Source organism: Prionailurus viverrinus, chromosome A2, assembly GCF_022837055.1.
Source record: "Prionailurus viverrinus isolate Anna chromosome A2, UM_Priviv_1.0, whole genome shotgun sequence".
Classification (NCBI taxonomy): domain Eukaryota; kingdom Metazoa; phylum Chordata; class Mammalia; order Carnivora; family Felidae; genus Prionailurus; species Prionailurus viverrinus.
Window position 1 is genome coordinate 79,263,967 of NC_062562.1, and position 12,306 is coordinate 79,276,272.

The following is a 12,306-nucleotide window of genomic DNA, read 5'->3' on the forward strand; positions in this document are numbered from 1 at the left end:
AAAGGGGAGGGGGGTGCTGGGGGAATGTTAAGATGATAAATCTCTAGGGATCTACTCTTTAGGAACTCAGAGACACACATGCCTCCCTCCAGACTTCCTTTAGTTCAGATACCTTATTCCCTGCCCTCTGGAAGGAGGCAGAATGGATACTCAAGTATGACACTTGGTAGAGTGAACAGCTTGTCTTGGGAAGTCCCCTGGGTCTGACTCGGCTGGTCACCGTAGAGTCAGGCTTCCAGAAACTACCTGCTGAGCCCCTTTCCTTCCCCCATGGGAATTTTCTGCATTAGGGATTAAAATCCTTAGAGTGGCATTCCTTGATTTGTCTCACAGTTATGAGTACCCACTATGTGTCAAGCTTTACACTGAATGGTGAGACAGGACTCAGAGGAGAACATAAGGAGGAGGGCGAACAAGGAGAAGAGCACCCCTTGGCCTCCTTTTGAGTGATGTCACATAGACCGCCTTCTGTGGCCACTCCAAATGCCACTTATCAGCAGCATCTCTCTAAGATGTTTCCTTTGAATACAGAGATTAGAGGCTTCTGTTCTCACTCCGGCCTTTTGAGGGTGATCGTATATCTATAGAAATATCTTCGATTTCTACGGCATCTTGCCCTTTACGAAGCACTCACTAGTAGCTTGTTCATTTTCACCATGATAACGACTGATAGAGGCTGGCTTCCCAGATTTGGAAGCTCAGAGAAGTTCGGCGACTTTCCTAAGGTCGCTGACGGATAGGGGCAGAGCTGGGATTAGTACTCAGGACTCCTGAATGTGAGCTCAGTACATTCTCCATGAACAGAGACCCCTGGGGGGGAGGGTAATGCACAGCAGCAGCAAAATATTGGAGGCAGGTGTACTTTTATGCAACTTCTAACCTTTACCGTCTCTAATCCCAGACCTAGAGGCAACCAGCACATCGTCCGGCTTTGTCGTGTCTGCCTCACATGGGGTCCAAGCTTTCTGTAATAACCATTTGAAACACAGTCTTACCAGTTCTGATTCTGAAGGAATAGTATTCAGTCGGCTTCTGGGTCATGATCCACCCTTTCATTTCCTGGCCAGCAGATTCCATCAGGACAAAGTTACGGTCATTTTAGCAGCCGCCGTAGGCGTTTGGTTGTGTTCTGCATGAGAATAAATCCGTTCAGCATTCTGATTAGTGACAACCAGTGCTGAGAGAATTGTGCGGGCCAGAAACTCCAAGTATGTGTTTCATGCGTGTAAACCTACTAATGAGAATGGGGTTTGGCAGAAAGCTGAGCATTGACGTTCCTGCCACCAGAGCTTAGAGTTGCTTGTTAGTATTCTGAGAGCTGGATTATAGACGCAGATACAATACAATTTGATCTAGATAACATCTCTCATTCCCAGGCCTCAGATAAGTCTGTTAAACAGGAAGAGGGGAGGAAGCAATCTGGAAAGAGAATTGAATATAAGTGGCTCAAGAGACCTGGCAATTTAGGACTCCTTTGCAACCTTGCTGTGACCTCCCGCCTCTCTTTGCCCCTCTGTGGAATGGCCATGGTGGTTCTGCTCCATGGTTATTCTTAGAAATGAATAACTTGAACACGCCTTGGCATGTGACTTGTGCTATAAATATGCCTTGCTGCCATGTGGAAAAAGGAGTTTTTAGCTGAAATGCATGATGAGGCGAGGCAGGGAACGTCAGTCCCTGGCAGCAGGCGCCTTGCCCGAGACAGGAGAGGTATGAGGGAGAGGGCCAGGTGCTTGTCTGAGAGAGGAGAACACAGAGACCATCTCTGAAGCAGTCTGGGGCAACATGGTGGAATGTTCAAAACCAACACGCACAAAATAAACGTTGGAACGTCTGGCCTGAATTTAGCAACAAATAAGGGACTGGAGATGAGCCTCTGTCTCTTCACATTGCAGGCTCTGTGCTCCAGCTCCGGCCATCCGCTGACTTTTAGAGGGTTGGGCCTGGGGCAGGAGGAGGACCTAGGCAAATCAGTGCCCATGTGGTGAGGTTCAGTTGCTATATTTGAAAGAGGACTGGATTAGGGAAGCACCACAGGGGTTAGGCACAAGCCAGACCCTGGAGCCAAGCTGCCTTGGTGTACTAATGGCTCTGCTCCCCATCAGCCCATCCCTCAAGCTCTCCATGCCTCAGTTTTCTCACCTACAAGATGAGGATGATATCGGTACCTGTCTTAGAGGTGGTCAGGAAGCTAAAATGAGTACACACGAGTGTAACGCTGACAAGAGCACCCGACATCTCTCTACATAAGCAGTGAGGGCTTCTCCAGCCCTGCGAACGCCAGCCTATGGCGGAGAAGAAACACAAACTGGATTGGCTGAGGAAAGTTCACCTCCAGAGGACTGAGTGTGTTGGCCATGGATTTCATGGTCATTCCCAGAGAGGCAGCATCGGCTGGAAAGAAGAAGAGTCACAGCCAAACGAGAGCTAGCGTTGGCTGGACCACCGGCTGTATCCACAAAAGCAGATTCCAGTGGCCGGCATCCTAGAAATTTTTGTCCGTTTATCTCACACAAGTCTGTCTTTCCCAGCATCATTTACTGATACTGTATCTCTGCTCTGGAATCCTACAGAATCCTTCCCCTGTTATCTGTCTGCCTCAACATGGGAAAAATCCCTCTCATCTGGAATTCCTGTCTAACGCCTGCCGTCCTGCCTCACTGCAGTGTGTGGGCAGTACCGCTCTCTGCTGCACATGCTTCAGAATGACTGGATTTCAGGCTTTCAGAGCAAGTGTCTTTAAATCCACCGGTGAAAGGAGACAGCAGTCATCTGCTGGCTGGTGTTTGCCAAAATGTGGCCTTATGACGGGATGGAGTGATGGCTCCTGGCATGAGAACCGGTTCCCCCTGGGCATACACCCAGCCTGAACAGCTCCTTTAAAACCAGAAGCAATTTGTCATCTTTTGATTCTCTTCCAGCACTGTCCCTGTCACAGGTAGATAAATGAGGCGGCATATGGGTGTCCAAACGCGGGAACGTCTAATCCCCGCGGTTTCCCGCAGAGCCGTCACTCCACGAGGGTGGAGAGCACAGTGGGGTGGTCCCTGGCTCCGGGATTGTCACCACGAGCAAATTTTTTCATCGGGTGTCCCATTTATATGCATGAAATGCTTTCTCAGAATCTCCCAGCCCCCGGTGTGCCACTGATAGGTGCGTTTCTCATTTCAGAATCCTGAAATGAATCATACATTTGTGAGCTCACCTTCTTATGTCTCTAACTCCACAGAATGCCACCAATCAAATCGGTGTCTCGGCAGAAGCCAGCAAGCACCCCTGAATTAGAAATAGATAGGGGTTGGGCTCTGTGTTCTAAAAAGCCTTGATGACAGAAGGCCAGTGGGAAAGGCGGATGCATTTCAGGTCACCTCAAGTTGCATGCTCTGTATATGGCTTGAAAGATACCCTTCGACACAGCCCACGTGGACTTTCCATTTCCCTGGTGGTGTATAACTGAAGTCACCAGGTGATTTGCAAGGATGCAGTAAGCGGATGTGGCCTCCTGATGCCTCCCGCTTGCCAAAACGTGGGTGACCCGTGACACCCGTGTAAATGAAGGATAGTCCTATGTGGCGGATGAACTCTGCTAGCCAGGGCAGGCCTGGTGCCCATGCCAGGGTCTGAGTGTGTTGTTGGTCCTGCCAGACAGCTTTGATGTCGTGTGTGGTCATCAGTCACCCCCTTCACCCCCGTGGCTGCCGGATTAACTGGGCAGCTACAGTCACAAGAGCCCGGGCTTGGCTGGATTAACTCAAGTTCATTGCTAACCACAGGAAAATCATCTGCCCTGATAGTGTTGCAGTGAGTCATTGACCATCACTGGGGCACCCTGAGAAAAGAGCAAATGTGGAGCATTTTCTCAAAGCTGGATCTATTGAGCATGCAGCAGATTTCTCGCAGGCCACCATAAAGGCTTTATGGCCAGCTCCTAATTATCTATGGTACTGAAGGAGAAATCTAGCATGACCTTTCACATTTAAAAATAAATCCCTCTATTGAACTTGACCCAGTGGTTTCATACTAGAAATCTATTAGGGGAGGGTGGTATTTCCTTTTATGTTTTCCCATTTAACCAGTAGTTTTAATGAGCAACAAAATGACCTAACGGGGCTGGGAGTACAGCACAGGAAGGTAATTGGCGTGAGGTTAAGGGATGGGTCCAGGCCTATTTCCTGCCTCGTTCGGCCTCTGTTCTTCTACTGACTGCGTTTCTTTGCTGCATCTACTTTATAAGGTCAGGAGAAGATCAAATGTAGAAATATCCCCAAGCCTAGCCAGAGGAAGCACACAGAACATCTTAGCTGTTATGATTATGTAGATTTACAGAAACTCTTACTTCATCAAGAGGACGAAACGACAGATGAGTTTGTTTATAAAAGACAGGTGTGAATCTAAGTGAATCTTTAAGGTAATTCTGTATTTCATTCATGGCGAAATCACATCATCTTTTTTTTTTTTTTTAAGCTTAAAAGGCTGAGCCAGCTGTGCATGATATATTAAATACACACATTTACTTCGGAAAAGTTACGATTTTGAGAGTATGATCATTCCGGGGGGGGGGGGGGGCGGGGGCGGCAGGGACAATTTTCGTATACCTCTTGTCCATTGAAAAGAGTTACATGTAAAGAATGATTTCCATTCCTTGGATTGGTGTCTTCAAATTCCTGCTTTCTTTTCAAGTGTGGTCATATAGCAAGAGAAGGGAAGACTGTGAGCTGCTTGAGGAAGGAGTTCCTTATAAATCCTCTTTGTTGTCCCAGAGTGTCTGGCAAATAGTCACTCAGTCAATGTCTTATGAATGAAGGAATCAATAATTTAGATATTTAATCCTTTACGTCAGTGATACTCAACCTTGAGCCATGCATCAGGATTGTTCCGGGGCTTGTTAAAACACAGACAGCTGGGCCCCAGCCTCAGAGTTTCTGATTCGATGGGTCTGGAGTGGGATCTGAGAATGTGCATTTTCACAAAACCTCTGGATGATGCTGATGCTGTTGGCCCAGGGCTGTACTTTCACCTGTTTCAAGACTTCCGAGAGACTAACATCTGTAGTTGTCTGACCTCGCCCTGGGTAACTAAGATAGATTTTGTAAAAATTACCAGGATTTGATAGATAGAAAAGCAACCTGGATTTTTTTTTAATTGAAAACTACATTTTGGGGGTGCCTGGGTGGCTCAGTTGGTTAAGTGTCCGACTTCAGCTCAGGTAATGATCTTGCGGTTCCTGAGTTCGAGGCTGACATCCTGAGTTCGAGCTCTGTACTGACAGCTCAGAGCCTGGAGCCCGCTTTAGATTCTGTGTCTCCCTTGCTCTCTGCCCCTTCCCTGCCCACTTGCACTCCGTCTCTCTCTCTCAACAATAAATAAACATTAAAAGGAAAAGAAAGAAAAAGAAAACTACATTTTGTTCCTTGTATAATTATGAGAGATGTGAGAATCAAATCACCACCTTCTTCTTAATTGTGGTCTCTGCTGGCAGAATGCACCCACTCCAGGAGGGTGGGAGAGGGTGGTACTCTTGCAACACTTAAGCCAGATTGTACCTCCATCCACTTTGGGAATCTCTACTTAGTGTCAGAGGTGCTTAACTGCAAAGCTGAAACGAGACATGATCTTTTCCAGAAACTGCAGATGAGCAAAAAGGGTACAGGAGATGAGCATATGATACAAAAGGGAACAAGTTCCTTGCGAAGTCTTTTCATGCTGGCTGTCGCCCTGACTGAAGTCATTAGGCCCACGGGATTCAGAAACACAGAGGGAGTTTCATGGGCTGAGGAAGGCTGCTTTCTGCAAAAAAGTTGTGCTAAGTCCAGATGTTACTTTGGACGGCAGGCAAAGAGCTAGACTTCCCAAACCCAGGCCACTGGGAAGCTCCCCCACTCCCCGCAGCCATGCATCCCCCCCCTCTTTTCAGGAAAGAGTCCTTGAGACTGTGAGGACCCTCAGTAGAGGCCAGGGACAGGTCAGTAGAGGGTGCCCCAGGGATACAAGACTCCCTGAACAAAGAGAAGAGATCAAAATGGAACCTAAGAAGGCAATTGAAGGGTAAGAGCGGCTAAGACCTTCCTCTGACGAGAATGCAGAAGTAACCTATTGCTATGTAACAAATGACCCTAACATCCAGCAGCTTAAAACCACAAGTATGTCTTGTCTTACACAGTTTCCGCAGTTTCTGTGGGTCACGGACCTGGAGTGGTGTAGCTGGGTGGTTCTGGCTCAGGGACTCTCATGAGGTTGCGGTCAAACTGTCATCTGTGAGCCGCTGTCATCTGAAGGCTTGGCTGGGGCCGAAGCTTGTCTCTACCAAGATGGCGCCCTCACCTGGCCGTAGTAGGCCTCTCCACAGGGCTGCTCGCCACCTAGCAATTAACTTCCCCCAGAGCCAACAACCTGAGAGCGAGGAAGTCAGAATGCTGAAACAAGTCCCTCCAGCTGGCCCCCACTCAAGGGGAAGGGAATGAGGCATCACCTCTTGAAGGAGGCATGCCGCCACAGAGCACGTTCCTTTCATCCTCCTCTTGCCAGGCCCAGAAAAGCACAAGAATAACTGATACGGGGCCTTTTGGGAAAGGATGACAGGAGCTTTAAAAAGGACTCCGAAGGGCGCTGTGGCAAATTTGCCTGATCGGACTGAGGAGAGGTGGTTGTGGAGAGGAAGGGGCACTGGAAGCTCTGTGGGCTTTGAACCCACTCTCCTGTAGGGGTCTCTTCAGGCCCAGGACTACTTTGCTTACAAGGGACTGAAGTCACCTGTGAGTCCCAAGGCTCAGGTTTGGTTCCAGAGAAGAGGAAGCAGGGGCTCCTGCTGGAGAAGGAGCCATTGACAGCAATGGCATCGTCTAGGTCGTCTGGCCTACCCGGGTCCCCCTAGGCAAAGAAGAGCAACTCCAGGCAGATGCGGTGTCCTGCAATAAAGGGGAGCTTCTGGGCTGTGCCTTCCAGGAAGGATAAATAGGGGGTGGGGCATGTTAGGAAGCAGGAGAGGGGAGCCCCACTCTTTTTTATTAAATCGACCCCAGTTGGGATGATGGCTCAGTACCGCTAGGCACAGCAGCAGTCGACCCCTCGTGGCTTTGGCTCCTGGGTCCCACACAGAGACCACACATGGGGGTACATGTTTATTTTGGCCACCCGGGCTGCGTGAATGGATCCTGTTTAGCAGTCTTAAGCTGCAGAACCGTTGGTGGTCATATTGTACTGTGTCTGTTCTTATCTCCCCTATCATCCCCGGGGAATAAGCTAATCAAACCTGCTGATGATTTTACACCAAGAAGGAGATAGCTAATAACTTGGATGACAAGTATTAGAATACAATGTGATGTGGATAAATTGGGCCCATGTATTAAGGGCTATAAAATGAGATTCCATCAAGGCATGAATAATGGTGCCTGTGGAAAGGATTAATCAAATACCCCATTAAAAGGTATGGGAATTCTGGTCAGACAGCCCCGGTTTAATTACACTCCGGCCCCCACCCCGCCCTCTCACTCGGTTCCCTCTGAAACTGCTTTCTGCTACGAGGAATGTGGGAAAGAGTTTAGAGGAAATTATAGAAAAATTGAGACATGCGTTTTGATAGAACAAGATCATGAAGACAGATTTAAGCAACCAGTGTTTAATTTAGGAAAAAGAGATAAGGCAGTTGGCGTGAGTAATCGTTTACAAATGTAATTTCCAAAGGAGCCCTGTTGATACCATTCAGCAAATGCCAACAAAGCATTTACTTTCCAAAGGGAGAAAGCAAGACAACAAGACAAATGGAGGCATCTCCAGAAATGGACCAGAGAGCAGCCAAGCCATAGAGAAGAATCAGATGTGAGAATGGGCAGTGCAGAAGGTAGACACGACATCTGAAAGCTCTTGGAGGACTGGCATTGTCTGGAGAAGGCTTCTTGGAAGAGGAGACTCCAGCAGAGCCCCGCAATATGGACAAGCTCCCATGTACTGCAAATTTGTGAGCACACTCTGGTGACAGAGTTTAGGGAGAAAACGGGCTTGAGCGGAGCAGAGGGCATCTGTGGGATTCTTCTCTCCATTTCCACCACCACCACCCTGGTCCAAGCTGCCATCACTTCTCACCTGGAAAAGTACAAAAGCGTTTCAGCTGTTTTCCCTGCTTCCACTCTTGCTCCCCTATAGTCCATTCCACGCACAAAAGTCAGAATCAAAAAGTGAAGTTAATCATATTCCCTTGACTTATGGCTTCCCATTGCTTTTAAGCTAAAAGTAAATGATTATCGTGGCTATAAAGTTTTGCATGGTCTGAACCACATCCTCTGCTAGGCCCCCTTTCACTCTATATGCCAATCAAGCTGACCTTCAGCATGTCAGCACACATTGGGTCCTGCTGCCACTGGGCCTTTGCACATGCTTTTCCTCCTCTGTATGATTTTTTTTTCTTCCCATCTTCTTGAAGCTAACTCTGACTCATTCTTCAGAATGCATCTTAATGATTGCTTCCTCCTGGAAGAGTTGTCTGGTTTTCATAGCTAAGTCAGCACTCTCTTCTACCTCAAAAACAAATGTTCATTGTGTGACCATATGATTAATATTTATCTCCCCCACCAGGCCACATACTGTGAGAGGGAAGGGACCCAGTTTTGCATCCCCCAGAGCCTAGCACAGTCTCAATAAATATATATTGACTGGATCATGACATTTAATTAGGAACAGTGTGACTAGTGGAGAAATTATGTTTGACCAGTATGTAGGAGAGTGCCATTGTGAATTCTTACTGGGATGAAAACCAGAATTCATGTTCAGACTCTGCCACCTGCTGGTCGTGCTGTTGTAAATAAATCACAGGTCTTCTCAGGGCCTGTTTCCTCATCTCTAACATGGGGGTACCAACAGCCACCTCACATGGTTGTGATGAGAAATTAATGAAATAATACTTATAAGCATTTTTTTAACTGTAAAAACAGATGTAAATAGATTTTGTCATTTTTTCCAGTGTTTGGTCACTATTGGATTGATGGAGGGATGGTTGGAAGGATGGAAGGATGGATAGACAAACGGATGACTGGATGGAAGGTTGGAGGGATGGATAGAAGGAAGGAAGGAAGGAAGGAAGGAAGGAAGGAAGGAAGGAAGGAAGGACAAACGGATGGATGGCCAAACAGATGCATGGATGGAAGGATGGATGGACAGACAGATGGTTGGATGAACAAATGGCTAGATGAACAGTTAGAGAGCCACTGTGAGAGCCATGAGGGGAACCAGGCACATGAGTAGCATGATGAAAGCCAAAAGAGGAGGAAATTTCAAGAAGTAGGAGGAGGCTTGTTGATGGACCACAACATCACATAGAGCAGAACAGGCCAGGAGAATGGGGGGTGGGGGGGTGGGGGGGGCATGGATCTTTTTAACTCGGACAGAAGGAAGTCATTGGTGACCTCAGGACAGGTCCTCTTCAGCCTTTTCATGTTGTCTGTGCTTTCAATGACATGCCTTAATTGTAACTTAATCACATTACTGATTTTTATCTTTTTGGGGAAAATCAAATTGATTTGCACATGCAACGAAATTGGTGAGATTACTCCAGCTGCTGCCAGCAGGTGCTGACAAGTACAGAAGTGAATGTCAGAGCATAAGAAAATACACTAAACATTTATTTTAATAAGCCCTAGTAAACCTTAGTTATTTATTAAATTGCCATGGATAATTAGGTTTCGGTTTCCAGGGTTGTTTCATTTTTAACTCCCTGTGTTCCAGTAGGAGGAACAGGGCTGGATGTATGGGCAGGAACCTGTGTGAGATCCATCCAAGGGCAGTTTCACTGCTGTTAGCTTTTTGGGGTCTCTTTGATTACGTCTCACTTTCTACCACGACCATCCACACAGGGTAAGTCATTCTAACACACACGCACACACGCACACACGCACACATACACACACGCATGCACACTAGCTGAGCATGTGGTGCTTTGGAGTGGCTGCTCCTCCAACATGGCGGCTTAGGCCTCACCCTGCCAGGCCCTGATCCAGCCAGTCTGTCTGTGTGCGGGCCCTGGGAGGGAGCAGCCCAGGCTGAACCTGAGCCCCACACTTACCATCTTAGGGCTGACTCTCGATAAGTTAAGAAACATGACGAGGGACGCCTGGCTGGCTCAGTTAGAAGAACATGCGACCCTCGATCTCATGAGTTCGAGCCCACATTGGGTGTAGAGATTACTAAAGAAAGACGTGAGGAGTACATGAAAGTCCAATGGCTACTTCCACATTCCTCTTCACCCCCGACCCCCATGCTCCAAACCTGGCTGACAAAGTTCAGAACAAACTAGAAGAAAAAGCCACCGATTATTTCATTTCCATGTAGTAGTTGGTGGTGTGGAACATGGGTCTGTGGAGTAAGGAGGTGTTCTTCAAGAAAACTTTAAAATGGCTCAGGGAGGGTTTGGCAATCCCCTCTCTAGTGCCTGTTCAGCACAATGACTCAAGAGCGTGTTGCCCATCTAAAGACGGGTCCGTGTATGTCTCTGCCTCTTCCCCACATATCCCAGATCCAGAACTTTCTGTGATTCAAACGTTTAGTCAGTAAAGTGGTTTCCTATGAACTGATGCACACAGTTTGCCCAGGAGAAATGCCCAGGCCCTGGTCCATGTGTAAATGGCGCCGTCCCCGGAAGTTCCATTACATTCCAGCCTGGGAAAGGTGAGAGGTACTAAGCAGAGACCTCACACCCACTTTCCGGTGTAGCCCCTCATGGGGAAGCTGGGTGGTCAGTGGGGGAGGTGGGGCTGTTACAGACATGGCAGGACCCTCTCCCACGGCTGCATGGCCGGGGCAACAGAGCTGGAACCTGTGACCACTGATCTGTCCTCCCTCTGATCCACCAGAGAATTAAACCCCAAAGCTCCTGAGTCCTTCTGATGTCCAAAAACGCGAGGGCAAAATCTCCCACCTCAGACAGAAGAACGTGGTGCTTTAGACCTGGGCCTGGAAATGGGCCCACAGCTCCGCTCTGCCTCGCCTGGCTCCTGCCCTCTCCCGGCTGACATCTCCTGTATAGAAAATGTAGAAAATGCTTTCTCGGAGAGGAGGTGTGAAGATGAAATGCCATGATGCACATGACATGCTTACACTGAAGGTCAGACGCTGGGTGGCTCTTCAAGGCTGAAGTTGGGAAAATTAGGAAGAGAGGATCCCATGCTGGGTCTGGAGTAGTGGACAAGGACAAGAAAAGGGTTCGAGGAAGAGCTCTGTGGAAGTCCTAGTGCTCCAGAGATGGGCGCAGAGGAGCAGCTGGGAAGACCCGGGCTCAGACCCAGCAGGACAGTGTCACAGAGCCCAGGGAAGGAAGGAGTGCCAAGGAGTATCAGATCTTTCAGAAAGTTGGCCTGGGAAGAAAAAAAGCTTTTGAATCATATTTGCCTTTTCAGTGAAAGTGAATTCAAATTAATTTGGTTTTCGAATTTTTAACGCACCCGTTGTCATCATTGTACCCTAGAGCGTTGTGAAAACTTACCAAATTGGAACTCAGTTACCATCTACACTCTAAGAACAGGAACCCAATCTTGCAAACAGATTTGAAAAACTCCTGGGTTTCCTGGGTGGCTCAGTCGGTAAAGCCTGTGACTCTTGATTTTGGCTCAGGTCATGATCTCACATTTTGTGACATCCAGCCCCACGCCGAGCTCTGTGCTGACAAAGCCTGCTTGGCATTCTCTCTCTCTCTCTCTCTCTCTCTCCCCACCCCCTCCCCCATTCACATACATGCTTTTTCTTGCTCTCTCTTTCGTGCTGTATCTCAAAATAAATAAATAAACTTAAAAAAAAGAAAAGAAAAGAAAACTCCTGAGCCCGGGAAAGAAAACATTCTGTCTATCGAATGTGCATTAAGTTCTCCCGATTCTCCCCGCTCCTTCCCATTCCTGCATTCTCCCTACTGTTACCAGAGAGGAGGACACACCATCCTCATTTCCTTCACAAATAAAACCCCTGGGAGAACCAAGGAAAGAAATATGGACAGGGAATCAGAATGTGATCAGTTTGGGCCTCTGCTTAATTTCTTGTGTTCCCCTCTGATGTCTCTCAGGGCCCTTCCGTGGCTCTATACAGCAGTGATAAAGTTCTGAAGGTAGGGTGGGGAGCCTGTTGAGTTTGAAGGGTGCCTTGAGTTTTGAAGTTTTTCTTGTATCCATCAGTTTGGGAGCTTTTTCTTTCTGTGCAAATCAAAACAGACCCCACATGTATTTGATTTTTAAAAAATTGTTTTAATGTTTATTTGTGTGTGTGTGAGAGAGAGAGAGAGAGAGAGAGAGAAACAGAGCATCTCTGGGGAGGAGCAGAGAGAGGAGACACAGA

The 12,306-nt window shown here is 47.8% G+C and overlaps 1 protein-coding gene across 7 annotated transcripts in view; it reads left to right on the forward strand.

The window, feature by feature from the left end:
* The window catches only part of ATXN7L1 (ataxin 7 like 1), a 247,649-nt gene that overhangs the window by 102,586 nt on the left and 132,757 nt on the right, over positions 1–12,306 (forward strand). The window contains exon 4 of one of the 7 annotated variants that reach the window (XM_047841336.1): positions 7,734–8,713. The exons of the other annotated variants lie outside the window; for them this stretch is intronic. Coding sequence (XP_047697292.1) covers positions 7,734–7,819 — 86 coding nt within the window. The 3' untranslated portion in view covers positions 7,820–8,713. Of the gene's footprint in view, positions 1–7,733; positions 8,714–12,306 lie in introns of those variants that run through there. 7 annotated transcript variants of the gene reach the window in all.